The sequence below is a fragment of the Sinohyriopsis cumingii genome, unplaced genomic scaffold (genome assembly GCF_028554795.1).
Source record: "Sinohyriopsis cumingii isolate HCF-2022 unplaced genomic scaffold, ASM2855479v2 utg003811l, whole genome shotgun sequence".
In the NCBI taxonomy this organism is placed as follows: Eukaryota; Metazoa; Mollusca; class Bivalvia; order Unionida; family Unionidae; genus Sinohyriopsis; species Sinohyriopsis cumingii.
Genome location: NW_028316599.1, coordinates 28,603 through 47,529, shown reverse-complemented (window position 1 = coordinate 47,529; position 18,927 = coordinate 28,603). Strand labels below are relative to the sequence as shown.

At 35.5% G+C, this 18,927-nt stretch overlaps 2 protein-coding genes across 2 annotated transcripts in view; one reads left to right on the top strand and one right to left on the bottom strand.

Annotated features, from left to right (window-relative positions):
- LOC149769407 (dehydrogenase/reductase SDR family member 4-like) overlaps positions 1-3,423 on the bottom strand; it is a 28,556-nt gene extending 25,133 nt beyond the window's left edge. Inside the window, exon 1 of the mRNA XM_089949899.1 lies at positions 3,353-3,423. Coding sequence (XP_089806025.1) covers positions 3,353-3,423 — 71 coding nt within the window. The remainder of the gene's footprint in view (positions 1-3,352) is intronic.
- A 2,403-nt stretch (positions 3,424-5,826) lies between these two features.
- On the top strand, positions 5,827-15,889 carry LOC149769406 (uncharacterized). The gene is made up of 4 exons (XM_089949898.1): positions 5,827-5,961; positions 12,329-12,565; positions 14,402-14,563; positions 15,765-15,889. Exons 1-4 carry the CDS (start codon positions 5,913-5,915, stop codon positions 15,887-15,889), a joined length of 573 nt encoding a protein of 190 aa, XP_089806024.1. The 5' UTR covers positions 5,827-5,912.
- Positions 15,890-18,927: the final 3,038 nt, after the last annotated feature.

Below are 18,927 nucleotides of genomic sequence, written 5' to 3'. Positions count from 1 at the left end.
GTTGTGGGGGTTTGGGGGTGGTTTGTTTTCTCACTTTTCTTGTTCTTCTTTGAGTGAGAACTTGCATACCTACAATCACTCTTCTGTTTTGGCTGTAGACGTTTTGTGGATCTGGGCTTTTTTGTGTCAGCTTCTGCAATAGGGTCCCATTTTAAAAGGGCACGTACAATGTCATCTTTTTAAAGAGCCACTTCCACCAGGTTTCAAAATGATTTGTTTTGTTTTGAGTATCGATATATGGATCAGCTAGTTGTGACAACAATACTTTATGTTTTTCAAAAATTGTGTTCCTTAATGTGGTATGCAACTGATGCCCTGTAGTAAATTACACTTTTAGCTAGGATTTACCACAGTCCTGCATATGGTTACAGAGGAGTTCCAAAATTGTAATGTCTTGCTACAACCAAATTCAAATGTGTACTTCTACAAGACGTGCGTCAATGGCTACAAAAGTAATTGACGTACACGTTACACACACCCATTAAACGAAACGTTTCATGAAGTTATACGAAAGCAGCAGGAATTGTTCATCAATCGCAGGCGTATTTAGCCAATATCTCTATTTTCGTAGCATACAATCATTTGTTTTGAGTCTTCCATCCGTTTTTAGAAACAGCATGGATCAGTGAAATGACATTTCATAATTCAAAAATCCAAAAATCAAACTGAGAAAGGGTGTAGATGTGCACTATGAGTACTTAAATGGGAGGCACTGATGTACTATTCAATAATAAAGAACATTTGTAGAGGTCACTGTTATTTAAAACTTATTAAACCCGCTTCGTGTCATGTACTACGATGACAATCAAAGGCACAGAATGTCTGAATCAAGGTTTTCAAAAAGACGTTTACAAAAGGCATTCATGCTTTCACTAGTGAAATCATGAAACAAAAGCAAGTGTCGTGGAACGTTTTCAAAGAACGTGTACAGAAATGCATCTTTAACTATTTTGAAGCATCAATACACTCACAAATACATCGACGTGTTACCATCATTAGTCAGAGCTTATAAGCAATCAATCATACCATCATAGCATCAGATGTGCACCAGAAGAAGTGACCCCTAAAAACGAATTGAATTTGTTTGATCGATTGTTAGGAACGTCACCCAACATCAATGGGAAAGTAGTGATGTTAAAGACTGGGGATTGGGTTAGCATTGGCAAAACCAAACGCTCTTTTGACAAAGGTTACTTACCTAATTGTATAACCGAACCTTTTGTGTGTTTATGGGCCCGTGTGTGATCAACAAATAAGTCGACTTGTACGATATCGAAACTATTATCAATCCAAGAACACGTTAAGTGGGTCAACGTCGATTGCAAACGTTAAAGTGGGTTAGGTAGGATATCCACCTAGTTTTGAATCTTGGATTTCCGCTTCACAAGTGAACTAGTATATAAATAAAGTACAAGTAACCACCATCTCGTTAAGCACAATATGTACCTCATTTCACAGACATCATCTCTTCAAATGCTACAAAACTAAACTTCAGATCGACTTTTTTCTGTTAATTCTTTGTGGTATATTGTATCATTATAGCAGCGACTGCAAATCGTACTTTGCAACAAGGATACAAACAATTGTTGGCATGTTTTACTCAACAGTTTATTGGTTATCTTCTTCCCATACCTTACTTGAACAATACTACCAGCAGTAATACTCATTTTCTTTGAGTACGACTTACACCTCGGGAAATAGAACCATTGAACTATTAACAGCCAATTGTATTTATCATTACAAAGTAACAGTTCTACGATGTGTTTTCCAGCAACGGCTTATGTTGCTTTACATCCAAATTAACTCAGTAAATGCAATGGGATCACGAAGGTCCTTTAGAAGTAGGCTTGGTAGAAATCATGCATCCTACGCAAGCCATCAATATCAAACAAGTTCTAAACACTTTTATCGTCGAGTTAGTGAACAAACAAGTTCAAGAACAGTTTGACAACAACTATCTTCTTTATTACGAATCCTCAATTGACCACCTGTAGCATGAGAATTTCTGTGGGAAATTATATTAATAATCAGCACCTCGTCGAAAAATCATAAAATCACTAATCGTGTTAAAACATATTTTTCAGATAGCAGAACTCTGGCCATTATTTTTTGTCCTCGTTTGTTTTCTATCATGGATGGATAAACTGCTTTCATTTCCATGAAAGACATTCACAACAGCAATCGATTTTACAAGCATTTTTACTTCCTCGTGTAACTTAAGGAAGAACTAAATTTATTGTTTGTGTTCTCGGATGTGGCCATTCTAACGTGGTAGGAAACATTACTGTGTAATTCCTTTCAAAGTGGATATTGTTATTGCTGCTTACGAGGAAGGTAGAAACACGTACCACGTTCACCGGGAATTTGTACATTCTCGTTATCTCCCTGTCGGTAAATTGCGTTTCAACAGTGTCAATATTAGCATTAACGGAAATCTTGGAGAAGAAAAGAAAACTTCACGGTTAAACTTTATTTTCGAAAACGATTCGCCAGTGAATAGTAAAAACAGATGCATCTTGCGTAAGAAGGAGTCGATGGACAAATAGAATGATGCGAGTGTTCTAAGTCAGAACTTGATATGTTGGCAATAATACCAAAAATAATGTCGATGCAAGAATTTCAAACGGTAGAACTTAAAGCTGTGTTGTTTTTACCACTTCAGCCTCTATAACATTGAAATCAAAGAACAAACCGAAGATTACGTCAGTCTGAAAATCATTATCTTCTACCGTAACGTCAAAGTTCTCAAAGTGGACAACAGAAATCTCGGTAATAATTTCATGCATTCTTTGTTCAGAGAAGTGGATTTATCTTTGAAAAACTAAACTTGTTAGCAGCAGCATGGATTTTACCCTTATTCAGCTTACCTGTAAAATCTCTGACGTACGGAATAGAAGCCGAGAATACACATCTGCATGCCACCGTAGTACAGAAACCTGACACTTCTTATGTCTTCAACGACACACAGTTGACAGAAGCTGACTATCCTCCCAATGGTGGATTTAACGACCGTCGAAAGAAGAAGGACGTGGTATAAAATTTATGGATCATTTGCATTTGAACATGTGATGGGGAGACAAGTATTTATTGAATGGAGTGGATTTACGCCGGAGACTGAATCGAAGTATTACCGTATTCACTTTTATAGAAAACGAATACCAAACGGACATCGACGAAGCCATAGTTTACGTAAGCCGTCTGGAAGTCTTACCTAAAGCGGGAAACGACATCAGACAAACTCTAAGAAGAATGTTGGCCAGGTACCATCGACGAAGAGTGGAAGTGAAAACTTTCACCATTACCTCTGGATTCCGATCCAAGATCGAAAATCATGTATTCCAAGGAAAGTTACCTAAGTGTTTGCTCATTGGCGACGTTAAGAATGCGTCCCTGAACAGAGCCATCAGTCAAAATGCTTTCCATTTAGATCACTTCAACGTGTCTATGATACGCGTTGAAGCTAATTTTGCCCAGAAATAATGCTTCAGAAGTTGATTGACCTTGTTTGAAGCTACATGATATTTAAGAACCAATTACAGCCGTTGTATTTCGTTGGAGATGCTCCATGGGAATTTAATTCACCCCAGTCCTAGGTAGCGACAAAGGATATTTTCACCCTATAAATCGGGTCAACTTCTTGTGAAGCTTCAATTTGCACTAGCTTTGGAAAACTCAGTGAAGGTCATCCTAGAAGCAGAATTTGGCAATGCTTTGGAAATCAACAGTTTGAAACATGTAATTCAAGACTATTAGAAAAGATTATGCATGAAGAACCCATGCAGATATGTATGTTTTTATGCAAAAAAAGAAGTAAAATAAATAGTCATGTTGTCGAGATGGTCGGAACGGAAATAACATTCAGTCCATTGTGCTGTTACTGTCTGGGCCGAAATAATCACCATCCTTGCCAGATAACATTGTTATGGATGTCAAATCGATCATAAGAGTAGAAGAAGAAAAAACTCGACGAATGTTTGATGATGATGAGTCAAAAAGAAACGTTGGAAGAGTATCTGAAAGAGGCATGGGTTGTCATCTCAGAAAAGACATTTTTGAGAAAGTGGTATAAAGACTTGCGTGACCGTTCCTTACCTCCATTGACTTCTTTGTAGATGAACGCACCGAAACTCTCTTGCAAAAGAGTACAAACTACCCAATCATCAACTTACTTGACAGATCGTCAGCTGTGAATTAGCGACTTATCGTTATCTGTTAAAAAACAAAACAAAATAGATACATGGTAACTTCAATATCTTCTAAATGACTGTGGTGTGCTGTAAAGATGGACGTACACATTCAAGACCTAGAAATGAATCGTGACTACGTGATCAACACAGATAACAATCGTCCTCCAGGAACCTAGTGAGCAGCAGTCCACTTTTCTATCAATCACAGTGTAGAATATTTTGATCCTTACGGATTATCTACCCTGAAAGACGACATCATTAACTTTATGAGAAGACATGCTGTATTTACTTGATTCAATAATGTGAGATTACAAGGATCGATGCGACGGTGTGTGAATAATGTTTTGTGTATTTCTTCATCAACATCATCTGACAGTGCTTTATATTTTTGGAAGTCAAATTTATGTTGGTGTGTACCCTTTGTCTTTAAATAAATTCCTCAAACGTATAACTCCATCACTTGTTAAATGTGTGTTTGCTTGGTATTGTGTGTTTATGTTTTGTGTATGTCGGTGTATCTCCTTTGACTTTAAAAAAAATTCCTAAGACGTGTAACTCCATCACTTGTAAATGTGTGTTTGCTTGGTATTGTGTGTTTGCTTGGTATTGTGTGTTTGCGTATGTCTTGTGTATGTCTGTGTCTTCCACAACCGCTAAAACTTTAAACCCCTTGCCCCTTCTCTCGTATGTTTGAGGGTATAATAGTGTTTCTATTAACACTTCCTACCCTTGTGTGATAAGAATGTATATCTCTGTCAGGGTGTGTGTCTATTTCATCCCCTCCTTGTTTGCATCCTACAACCTCTTGTGTGATAATATATTTGTGTGCATGTAAGTATAAGGGGTGTGCATAAAGACTCTTACTATTTTCGGTGGATAGTAGGGGTGTGTTATTGTCAGCAATCAGAAAAAGTGGCTGCTGGATGGTAATTGTGGCTTCTTGGATTGTAGTCAAAATACAGTTGATGGATAGTGTGCTAGATAGTAAATAAAAAGAGGCCGCTGGATAGTGAGTATAATGGTTCGTAGAACAAAAGGTAGCATTACATTTTCGCTTTGCCCACATAAACATTCAACCGTTGTTCGTATACATATTTGTCTCCATAAAAACTTTTTTCCGTATAAACTTTTGTCCCCATAATACCATGCTATTGTTAACCTAAAGACAATTTTAACATAGGGTTTCCCCTTGTCCTCCAAGTGACTCCTGCATGTAAACATTTGTTAATTCACCTATGCCCCACACGTATTTCTTACAACTCAAAGATGTTTTCAATACAAAACAGTTAGAAAAAAAATAAAAAGACGGAAGAAACGCCCTATTTTGGATTCCTATTTTGGGATTTCTTTTCGACCTGATTAGTTTCAGTCATTTCTTGTTTTTAAGAGTTGTTCTTAAAGCTCTTAAATGGTATTATACATGTTTGTCTATAAAGAAATAAAGACTACAAGTAAAGCATACGGAGCTGTCTGTATATATATATATATATATATATATATATATATATATATATATATATATATATATAACTTCCTTTTACTTCTTACACATGAGTGTTTAGTTTACTTGAATTGCGTGAATGATTCATCCTTGACTGATTGACTTCATTTATATGACCTTTAGCACGTAACATTAATATCCTATTCAGTTCGTATGGATACGCAGGACTATCGTTGCTTTGCTGTCTGATACATACATCCTAAATACGGATAACAGAAATTACAATGAAAGTTGCTTTTGTAGGAATCTTTGCCTTGTGTCTTATCAAAAAAGGTAGGTAGTTCTACCTGACTTTAATTGATTTTGTAATCGACATCCTCTCATAAATCCGCTTTGCTATCTTTGTAACTGTAGCACCCAGTGGTGGAGCAAGCGGGTGTGGATGCATCTTGGGATGGGGTGGCGGGGCAATTGTCCCCATCTAGCTTGGAGTAAGTGGGTGCCGTCGGGAGGTTTTTTGCAGCATACATTTTCATTGTATTTCAACATATCTTAGAGTAACAGTGGCAAATCCTCACAAAACCTATATTTAGAGGAGAACGATGGAGGATAGCAACTGACAAAAACTCTTCTCTGTGCCGAAGTAGGGGCACCAAGAAAAAAATGGCGCCTTGAACCCTCGTTTCGCCACTGTTAGTGTATATGTCCATTAGAAAGTTTCATTGTTCTCGGCAGGTAATATTCCTAACGTTGGAATCGTGGTCCCGCTCCTGATCCTTGACGTGAGCCCCATTATATTCCGACTGGGGATGTTTGGGATTCCTTTACAAATTCTTTTTTAGAATTCCCCATTTCTCTGCATCTGTAATTAGCTTAACACTTTCTTTGACTTTCCAATCCACATGATGCCTTTGAATCCTTTAGTTAAGTCGCAGATTCGATAACTTCCGTCTTAAGTTTCTGGATTACAATACTCACCGATGATGACGATGCTTGACACAGATTTAATCTCTATTAGACATCGTCATGTTTCGTGCTCAATTTTGAGATCAAATGATCAAATTTGATGATGATTTTCTCTTTTTGTATTGAAAATGCACAACCTACTAGTTGTTCTATGTTGATAATTGTCACCTAGATAAAGAAAAACTTATTATTAGGTATGATTCTTGTATAAATTTTATTTTGGGGCTTGATGTAATATATTTAAATTTAGTCAAGACAGTATGGAGGCTCACGCGTAAAGGCAAGACAGTGAGTGCCTTAGCTTGTTTGTGCGTGCAATTTAAGTAAACCGTTAACATACGCTTAATGGTATTATGTTTTGTCTTCAGCATGTGCATCCAGTTCATTTGAACATGCCAGAACATCGGATTTTTCACTCAGGATCAAATCTTTTGACATGAATATGTATGAGATTATGATGTCTCGTGCATATTATGAACTTCTCAGGAAATAATGGAAGCTTTTGACGCAGAACATCAAATCCACTGCAAAAGAAATGTATATGTACAAGTTAGCTATGTCGACCCATGCTGATATAAACCTGTAGTACCACAGTAGGCAGTAGATTTATTGAAGCGTCGACTTTACTTTACATTGTAAAGGCCTAACGTCTTTAATGTTGAAAGGAATACCGATTCAGAAAAATGGGAATTTGATTTTAAAGTTTTATTTGCTGTACATAATTGTGGTTCGTCCTTCTTGGTCAAAGACAACCATGATATCACTAATTAGGTTGATTTATGTGAGGTCGTTGAGTCCAGTTTGTGATCTGAACTATCTGTGGCATACTTTAAGGGGATGGAATGTTTCAAGGATAACTTGAGAGATTCGTTGAAGCATTTCTTTTAACCACCATGAGATCTCTTTCCTCCTTCAGCTAGCCGCAGAAAATCTTTGCCAGTCGTTCTTCTGACATCCTGGTGACGTGACCAGCACATTATCAAGGAGTGGATGCTATACAAACCTGCTCTAGAGAGAACCTCAGTATATTGAACCCTGTCCTGTCATCTTATCTTCATCAGTTTCCCAGGCAACCCAGGTGGAAATCGTTCAGCTTCTTGGCATGGCGTCTCTACCCCGTCAAGATTTTGCACGGATAAAGCATGGTCGGCAACACAATGGCTTTCTTGACCATCAGCTTTGTGTGCATACTGACGCCACTGCTCTCCGATAATTTTGCACGTAGTCTGCCAAAGGCATTTGTACAGAATTAGGAAAAACCAAAACAACATACAATGTATGCTGCAAATCTATACACGAGTAGCAAGAAATATTTAATTTTCATTGATAACATATGGCTTCATCCTTCCTCCAGGTTTCTTTAAATAATTATTGCAACTACATCGTTTAAATTATCTTTGATGTTCAGCAAAATTACTTACACGTGTGTGTGTGTGTGTGTGTGTGGGTGGGTGGGTGGAATTTGTGATTGTATGTGTATGTGTAACACTTTGAAAACCATTCCCCATTTTAGGATGAGTGACTTATATTGTAATATGAAAAATCATATCTGCGGCATCGTGAAGTACATAAAAATAACAATAAAAAGCAGATATTTTAAATGTTCTTGTCAGCGATCTTTCCTTTGCATAAATCTTGACAATAACGTCATATGCTTCTATTACAGAACAAAAAGAAAAACATCGGGTATCGACAAAAAGATACAACTTCACCTCAAAAATAATAGAATTTTAAAAATATAAATAATCCAAAAAAATAGATTTTTGAAAGATAATACATTTTTCTTCGGAACTTTTGTTTCGTTTTGCAGTAGTTTGCTTTTCATTGACATTAATGTATGATCTACAGTGATTACGGGAACAGCATCTAGACCATCGTCAATCAAAAGTGATATATAAGTCCAGCAGTATGAGAGAACAAATGCTTCGACACACACACACACACACACACACACACACACACACACACACTATTATTTGGGTTCTGCAAGCTGGCCACAAATTTCTGGAACTTCATAATGTTGATAAAATAAATTGTTTTTATGTCAGTCAAGTATGTTTACTGGTTCAATACCCTTTGCTAAGAACACTGTTGGGACGCTGTTTTAACACTCACAATAGAATGTAGCATCCGAGTGCAGACAGTTATTAATGATAATACATGATCATAATGAAAATCACGCCTGCCCATGACTTAGTGGGAAATTTGTTTTCTTATTTTTTAAACAATGATAAATTTTATTGAGCTTAATCAAACATCCGTGCAGTTTAACATTCATATTATACTAGCTTACTACTGGGCATCCTCGAGTGCATGCTGTTATACCAGATTATTACTGGACATCCTTGCATACATGTTATAATACTAGCTTATTACTAGACATCATCTCATACATGTTATAATGCTAGATTTTTACTGGGCATCCTCTCATGCTTATTATTATACTAGCTTATTACTGGACATACTTGCATACATGTTATTACACTAGCTTATTACTGGACATACTCGCATGCATATTAATATACTAGCTTATTACTGGACATCCTTGCATACATGTTATAATACTAGCTTATTACTGAACATTCTCGCATGCATGTTATTACACTAGCTTATTACTGAACATCCTCGCATGCATATTAATATACTAGCTTATTACTGGACATACTTGCATACATGTTATTATACTAGCTTATTACTGGACATCCTTGCATACATGGTATAATACTAGCAAATTACTAAACATCCTCGCATGCATGTTATAATATAAGCTTATTACTGGACATCCTTGCATACATGTTATTATAGTAGCGTATTACTGGACATCCTCGCATGCATGTTATTATACTAGCTTAGTACTGGACATCCTTGCATACTTGTTATTATACCAGCTTATTACTGGAAATCTTGGCATACATGTTATTATACTAGCTTATTACTAGATATCCTCGCATGCATGTTATTATACTAGCTTAGTACTGAACATCCTTGCATACATGCTATAATACTAGATTCCTACTGGACATCCTTGCATGCATGTTATTTTATTAGCTTATTACTGAACATCGTCGCATGCATGTTATTATATTAGCTAATTACTGGACATCGTTGCATACATGTTATTATACTAGCTTAGTACTGGACATCCTTGCATACATGGTATAATACTAGATTCCTACTGGACATCCAAGCATACATGTTATTATACTATCTTATTACTGGAAATCTTGGCATACATGTTATTATACTAGCTTATTACTGGACATCCTCGTATGCATGTTATTCTACTAGCTTTTTACTGGACATCTTGGCATACATGTTATTATACCGGCTTATTGCTGGACATCCTGGCATACATGTTATTATACTAGCTTATTACTGGACATCTTGGCATACATGCTAGTACACTAGCTTATTACTGGACATCCTTGCATACATGTTATAATACTAGCATATTACTAAACATTCTCGCATGCATGTTATTATACTAGCTTATTAGTGAACATCCTTGCATACATGTTATAATACTAGCGTATTACTAGACATCCTGGCATGCATGTTATAATGCTAGCTTATTACTGAACATCCCTGCATACATGTTATTATACCAGCTTATTACTGAACATGCTTGCATACATGTTATAATACTAGCTTATTACCTAACATCCCTGCATACATGTTATAATACTGACTTATTAATAGACATCCTCGCATTCATGTTATTATACTAGCTTATTACTGGACATCCTGGCATACATGTCATTATACTAGCTTATTGCTGGACAGACTGGCATACATGTCATTATACTAGCTTATTACTGGACATCTTGGCATACATGTTATTACACTAGCTTATTACTGGACATCCTTGCATACATGTTATAATACTAGCTTATTATATGCTCCTTTTTTCACCCGTTAACTTTACGATGTCAGAATCGCTCAATATTACCCGATACTGAACTGCACGACAATACACATATAGCATTCACGTGCAGAAAGGAACTACTTTCTATTGTAAACAAACAATGGACGCAGACGCCAGCACTTTTGATTTGTACGCAAATCACGTACACTCGCGTAAGAGGCTCTTTACGTTGTGGTTGTTTAAATTTATTTCTGAATGAACTAAAACGTGTTTCGTGGACTGCAAAAAAACCCTAGCTGGTTTGGCACATTCCGCGTTAATACAATGTTACTGATTTAGGCTAGCTACATTATATAACAGACGGAAGATAAGGTCCTTACAAATAACATACAAGTGACAAGTTATATACTCTCCTCTTTAACTGGTGATAAGAATGGTAAAATAAAATATACTTACAGTTTTGCATCCTGAATTTCCTCAAAATGTATTTTCTTAATTCTGCAAATCCGAATTACATGAGCCATGTCATAGGTTTTCAATCGGGAGTATGCATTTCGAAATTCTGCTGTAATTTCGATGATAAGTGCAATTGTATCCTCCTTACTGCACTCAAAATGAAATAAGCATTAAATTCTATAGCGTCTTTTTGATAATTGCAATTGAAAGACTTCATATTTTTCCCACATTATGATTTCAAACATTCAATGACAGAAACAGAAACACAGTTGCAGAAGTAAACAAGCTTCTCCCGTGCCACTTCAATCTGATGCATTTCATGTATAATTTGCACAGATCAATCCAGTCCAAAATCACAAACTTTCGTCGAATCGAAACAAAATACCAAAATATATTCATTCCCGATCAAATGGAAAAGTTGTTGCAATGCGCATTCATTCACAATATGACTGCAAATTTCAATTTTAACTAGACACGCCATTTTCTTTCGAAAGTTATGTCGAACGCGTGACTAAGTTCAAATTTATCTGGCCGGAGTTATGTGCGCATTAATAATGATGTCATTGTGTAATGACAAATCTGCGCTTGTGTATTTAGTTTGGAATACGGCATTCAATCATTTACGTTGTTCTTGTACAGTATTTTGTTTATATAATTAAACCTTAGGTAGAATTAAAAAAATGAGCATATAATAAAAAGGTTACTGCATTTGTATGGGAAAATATGAACTCGTTTTGTCGGAAGGATATACTGCACTCCCAAGGTCGTGCAGTATTCCATCCCAAAACTCGTTCATATTTTCCCATACAAACGCAGTAACCTATAATTATTACTGAACATCCTCGTATGAATGTTATTATAGTATCTTATTACTGGGCATCTTGGCATACATGCTATTATACTAGCTTATTACTGGACATCCTCGCATGCATGTTATTATACTAGCTTATTACTGGACATCCTCGCAGCATCTTATTATACTAGCTTATTACTGGACCTCTTCACATGCATGTTATAATGCTAGCTCATTACTGGACATCTTTGCATGCATGCTATTATACTAGCTTAGTACTAGATATCCTCGCATACATATTATAATACCAGATTATTAATGGACATCCTGGCATGCATGTTATTATACTAGCTTATTACTGGCATACTCGCATGCATGTTATTAGACTAGCTTATTACTGGACATCCTCGCATACGTGTTATAAAACTAGCTTATTACTGGACATCCTAGCATACATGTTTGCTAGACCAATCGCTTCAGTTGTTTCAACTATAAAAGGAAATCCTGTTAAGATTAGAAGAATACAAGCCAACTGTATCTAATGTGTCTAGTCGCTGATATAGAAGAATCATATTACGTATTTTGCTTTCATAATTTATACAAATGATTCTTTATTTCAGCACAATTATTTCAATGCGACGAAGGCAACGTGTTCAACTCACTTCAATGCGTGTCAGGAACGTGCTGCACTCCTGAGGACAAAGTGGTCACACGTGCTGAAGTTACTGTCCAGAGTCGGTGTTTACCCCAATGGGTTCCGAATTGGAGTTACCATACGTTTGAGGAACGTCCGAATATTCCATGCGTTAGTGTTTCAGGTCTATGCGAAGTGACACTCTCTTACTGCTACCTTAAAGGTATTACATTTTAATTTCATTTTTACTTCGAAATACTTCTCGAATTTTGTCACAAAAACCGCTTTTATATTTATCTCCTACCTTTTCGCAATGTTTAACTTTGCAAGTAATTTTCGATAACAGTCAACCTAGCCTAAATATTAGAGTATAACCTTGTGCGATACTTTAGCAGTTCAACAGTTATGTTTCATACAGAACTTTGTTTCTAAATGTCTTAATCAGCTTTAACAGGATTTCATATGTGGTATGTTCATAACAGTTCTCAAGTGTGTATATAAATGCAGGGATTCAATATCTTTATTGATTACTCTTACTGAATGTCATTCTTTATATATATATATATATATATAATACAAAGTATTAATAATCCCCATTTTGTAAATGAATTTCAATATGGTACACATTTTCATCACAATTATTTCTGCTTTATGTTCTCCCTCCCCTCTCATGCATAGAGGACAAACTACGCAGAAATGTGGAGTGATAGAGAAAAGGAATTTGGGCTGGATTAAAACCTTGAAATAGAAATCACACCAGATAGCCTACAATATGGTTCGTCGTAAAGATATATGTGCACTTTCATTGGGATTTATCTACAGTGTTTATGAATGATTCAAAGTTGCATATCATGTCGACATTATACGGTAAATATCTCGGTTTAATGTTTTGTTGTTGTTGTTGTTTATTAAACATACAAATAGTGTTCTAAAAATCGATTATTATTGATTAAATACGAAAATGTCCAAACAAAGCCCCCCTCCCCCTTTCTCTCTCTCTCTCTCTGGACCATCATATCATATTATGGACTAAAATCTATGAAATTTTCGTTTGTGCCATCCCACGATGTCTCTGGACTTATGAATGATGGTAAAAGTTAAGTCAAACCGACCAAAGGATAAGAAAGAGAGAGAGAGAGAGAGGATATGAGCAAACACAGTGATCAGTTGTAGAGAAAAGAAACAGCTAGATGGATTTTTTAGATAGTTGATATCGTCCTTGCATAAACAGTATTCGAATTTGTACAAAAAATCAGGATTTTTATTTAATAAAGGCTGTTCGTAAAAAAATTCTCTCAATAACTATTTCATTTATTGCGCTCAAACCACCCTTCATAACCTAAAGATACAGTATCGAAACATCTGAACAGTTCAAGTCTGCAATGCCATATCAATGCGCTAAACAATATAGCTGTTATTAATGAAATTGGTTCAAACCTTAAACAACTGTATGCTACTTAAATACTTCATAGTTATACTTAAATACCCTACATTTAAACTTAAATACCCTTTACTACAAGTTTACATAGAGTATATTAACGAACGTCTTTCGAGTCTGCCTAAATAATACTGGTTTACAAATTGATACAGTCAGCGTCAGTAAAGAGTATAATCAACTTGTTCACAGGAACCATTGTGTATGAAATTAAAATCAACGGATCACACAGACGGTAACTGCTACTGCAAATAAATAACTATGTAGCGTCTTCTTTCTTAACATTCATTGCCCATTTCACTCCATTTAATAAATATTCCTTATTTCGTGCATTCACCGAACCAAATGATTTAATAATTTCTTTGAAGAAAACAACATATTTCTCGCCTGCACTGCACTAAACAGACCTAAATGAGATCGACTATACTTGGTCCAACCTCGTCTCTTGTACGTCTACTAATTTTCCTAGTACGACCACCAGCAATACCACTGCCATCATCGTCACCGATATCCCTATTGCTAGTGCTAATACTGCTATTAACGGCACATATATGTGACATTCTCTCTAGCCAGCATATATGTTTCCAGAGTCCTGCTATTACAGCATGAGTCCTTATTTTTAAGACACGCCGTCTTCAAGTACAACTACAGTAGCAACATTTTCGAGTTCAGCACGATTGGATAATGTGTCAAATAGTCCAATAACGTTTGAAAATACACCAACATTGATACACAAAGCGGTGACTTCTGAAGCCAACGTTTCTTCTAGGATGATACGTAAATCAGGTAAAAATGACGATGACAACAAAAAATATCAATGTACGAAATCTGTATGGAAAAGAAAGTCGACTGAAAGAATATTTTTACATGAAAAATTATATTATCTTTAGCGAGTGAGATGATTCAATTTATTTTGTAGTTCGTGTCAGAAATACACAGTTTTTATCTGGATTTTCCCTTATGATGAGCAATTTTTCTGAGATGAGTAACCCATCTTGGAGCTGTATTAACTAACATTTAAAGTGGAAGTCAGCACCAGAACGGACGAAAATGAATATAGATTCACATGCCCAAAACACTTACTAACAAGTCAAATCAGAGCCGCTGAGTATTCTAGTCTAAAGCAGAAGCGACACGGAAAGCTATACGTATAACTTAATAACAATAATTCATTCAACAAATATCAGCTGTTGCAGATTTTTTAAAAATTATGTCGTTTCTACAAAATGTTTATGTTGTTGCTAGTCAAAATATAGTCTATTGATGAAATAAGTTGCATTTTCTTCTCTTTTTCTAGATGCTTTAACTTATAATTTCTATTTAAAAAAAACAAAACAACAACAACCCCCAACAAACTCTTAGAATGAGGTGGTCGATTTTTAACAGTTTGTTCGCTGCTGACAAAGCGCTAAAGTTATGCCAGGGACATTTGTTCACCGTTTTCAAAACAGTGCAAAATCTGTCAGATTGAAACAAAACATTGTTATTATGACTTAAAATCATCCAAACAATTTGCTAAAAAATTGACTTCCTCAAACTAAACAATTTTCTATAAATGAATTATTGCTTGAACGTATGTGACTACGGCTTAGAGATGTGTCGAAAGCTCGGAATTGTCTCCGACTCTCCATTTCTCCACACCCCACGACTAGAGGTGGCCACCACTGAATAAAGCAGAAGTCTTTCATTTTTATAACACTGAGCTTAATCAGTTTAGCGACTTTGAGCACTTTCCTTTTGTTCTTCATTCTACGACAGGAAACAAAATGACAACCGTTCTAGATAATATGGGTGGGTTCGAATTTTGTCCTTAAAAGTTTCCAACAGAACAGTGCCAAACAAGCTCATATTTGTATCTGACTAGTTTACAAAAACGAATAAAATATTTATCGACTAGAGAATACCAAATATAAAGTCAGTTTGTTTCACTGTATTTGTTTGTTTAAAAAAAAAACATCCATAATAACAAAGATTTTTTTCGTTACAGATGGTGTAATTGTCGGTGTATCTATTACCGTTGTAGCTATGGTCATCTTTGGTGTTGCTATTCTTCTGGTCATAAGGCATAGCAAGAAATTTTACAGTTTTAAAAAAGTATTGGATTTCATCTAACTTGACCATATTTCATATTTTCTTTAAGTCTGCTCAACGTCTTTTTTCGGGAATGGTAAAGAAAGTTGCCATCTCAACATAAAATCAATAAATATGGAAGGCAATATATATATTTCATTGTTTGTGTTTTAGTTTACTTTGTGTTTTTTTTAATATGCTATCCAAATTCTAGTACATTTTCTACCTGACCTGATTCATTGATTTTGGTTTTGTGAACAACATGTTTATCTCAATCTGAGTCTGTAACTTTGGAAATTCCCCACGAATTGCAAGGTCAACCTAATGTTTACTACCCATTTTATATTATAATTTTAGTAATAGACATATGGTTATAAGTATAACAAATTTTTTTAAACATTACGAACCTTACAGAACAAAACTTTCAGTTAGGCAATAGTTTTTTTGCTAGAAACTGCAAGTTATTTTTTTTTGCACTTTTACTTTTGTATAACTAGGGAAATAAATTATTTGTTGAATGTTACAAAGCTTGTCACTTCTCATTCTTTTCTAGTACTTAAAGTAATACCAGAGAGTCATTATATATATATATATATATATATATATATATATATATATATATATATATATATATATATATATATATATATATATATATATATATATATATATATATATATATATATATATAATCTGGAAAAGAAACACACTAGAGTGTCTGAGCAATCAAAAACTGTATAGCAGTAATAAAGGGTGTGGGGCCTAGTGGCCGAGTGGTCTAAAGCGCTCTCCGTTACGGATCACTGCCATCTCAACTATGTCTGCGTGGGTTCGAGTCTCGGATTCAGCTAATGTGAGTATGCGATAAAGCTTGCCAGTAGCTTGTCGTGGGTTGGTGGTTCTTTCCGGCGTTTTCCCGGGTTCTTCCTCCACCATTAATACTGGCCGCCATGTATAGCCTATCGTGTGCTGAAAAATGGCGTTAAACCCTACTACAACAACAACAGTAATAAAGGTACAGATTTGAAGCCAACAAAAGGCAAAACTACTGCCAACACATTTGAATAAAGTGCCTTACAAAGACTGGAGCACGGACATATTTCAACTGTTTATCAAGTCAAACATGCAAATATTCGCTTATGCTACATTCGTCAATCAAAAGAAAAAAAAGAACAGAAAACAACCAGCTGCTCTGGCAACTGTATCGTCTTCTCCTAAAACGTATCAAAATAGAGTGAAATACAATGATATTTTATTATTTTCGAGTGATGTTGATAAGTGATTTTAATTATTGTAACGTTGATACGTGATTTTAATAAAGTTGATACGTGGTTTTAATAATTGTAATGTTGATAAGTGATTTTAATAATTGTGTTACATATTTAATATTGTTGGAAAAAAGGTTTCATTCGTACAGGACAACTCATATTTTTCAGAATTCGAAGAAAAAGAACACAGAAACGTACAACAACAAATACATCTCAGGGAGTAATTACGTTGTCTAATAGAGGATATAATGAGGACGGAGAGCGTGAAAATAGTCACGAGGGTATTGCAGCGATCAGTTTACCTTCATTAACCTCAAATTGTGTGTCAACAGATACTATATATGCAGCACTAGATAAAGGAAATAGGACAAAGGTCACAGAGAAAATACCCATTCTGGCATTTCGAAACGACTCTAATTACTGTAATGTTCAGTGTGCAGATTCAAACGAGGAAAGTGCGTATGATTCAACGGACCTACAGACAATACATGCTGTAATTGAGGACGCTTATATAACAGCCATACTGTAATAGAGGACGCTTATGACCATACTGTTAGCACTGTTAATAGCCATACTATAATAGAGGACGATCATGACCATACTTTTAGCACTATTAATAGACATACTGTAATAGAGGACGCTTATGACCATACTGTTAGCACTGTTAATAGCCATACTGAAACAGAGGACGATCATGACCATACTGTTAGCACTGTTAATAGCCACGCTGTAATAGAGGACCCTTATGACCATACTGTTAGCACTGTTAATAGACATACTGTAATAGAGGACGCTTATGACCATACTTTTAGAATTGATAATAGCAATACATATAACTAAACGTACCAGGAAATAAAATCAATCGATCCTACACACGACCATAAGACACATGTTTTGGACAGAGATGCTTTAGATTCCAACTAACCGGGGTACAAATAATCATGTGACGAAGAGTTATGGTTGAATGCTGAGGTGATAGTGATTTTAATCTATATGCTGTGCTAAACTTAGGTCAAACGTTGCTTACAAAAATGTGCACAACCTGTCTCATTCATTCAACACCTACTTCAGGGTAAATGCAGAAAATGATGGATAAGGCAACGCAAAGATTAAAATTTCAAACTTAATAGCTGTTTAATATGAGGAATTTTAAGTCATGACATTTAGGTAAGGACATCGTTCAAAGAGACTTTTTTAATATTCTACTGCTGATTAAGAGAACTTCTTGCCTGTTACAAGAAGAATCGCATTATAGAATTGGATTACTGAGACAGACTACATGGATGCATTCTGTAAACTCAATTTACGAAACTTTATCAAGAGGAACATTCTTGCATTCAATACCTTGAATTAGAAAAAAATGTTATTTATTATCTGGTTTGTGACGAGAGAGAGGTAAAGAGGTTTTCGTACCCAATGGGTTCTTCCTCGCTCACGTGTCTCTTTTATCATGATTCCTTCCATGATCAGTTTTGAAATTCCTGATGCTTCCTGAAAGACAACTTTGCCCCTCTTTAACCAAATGCTTTGGCCTAATAAATGACAGTCTAAATTATAAAATTTGGCTACGGTGTGCTGTCCGAGTACCCTTTATTATCGCGAAAATCGCAAAGCAATATATACCGAAGTATTAGCTTAGTTCCCCAAGAAACGCCATTTTGTTATAATCGCTTTCCGTTTTTAAGTCATTCATTCTAACAACGACTTTGTTAACCCATTTCTGTGTTCAGTTCAGGTTTAAATTCTGTTTTCGTTTACTTCAGTTTTAACTACATAATTGCTACCACTTAACGAGGTTGCCTCCTGATTGAC

Coding starts and splice junctions, on each gene's coding strand:
- LOC149769406 (XM_089949898.1), top strand. CDS start 5,913: ATGAAAGTTGCTTTTGTAGGAATCTTTGCCTTGTGTCTTATCAAAAAA. Junction 12,566..14,401: donor CTCTTACTGCTACCTTAAAG/GTATTACATTTT, acceptor CTTATTTTTAAG/ACACGCCGTCTTCAAGTACA. Junction 14,564..15,764: donor TAGGATGATACGTAAATCAG/GTAAAAATGACG, acceptor TTTTCGTTACAG/ATGGTGTAATTGTCGGTGTA.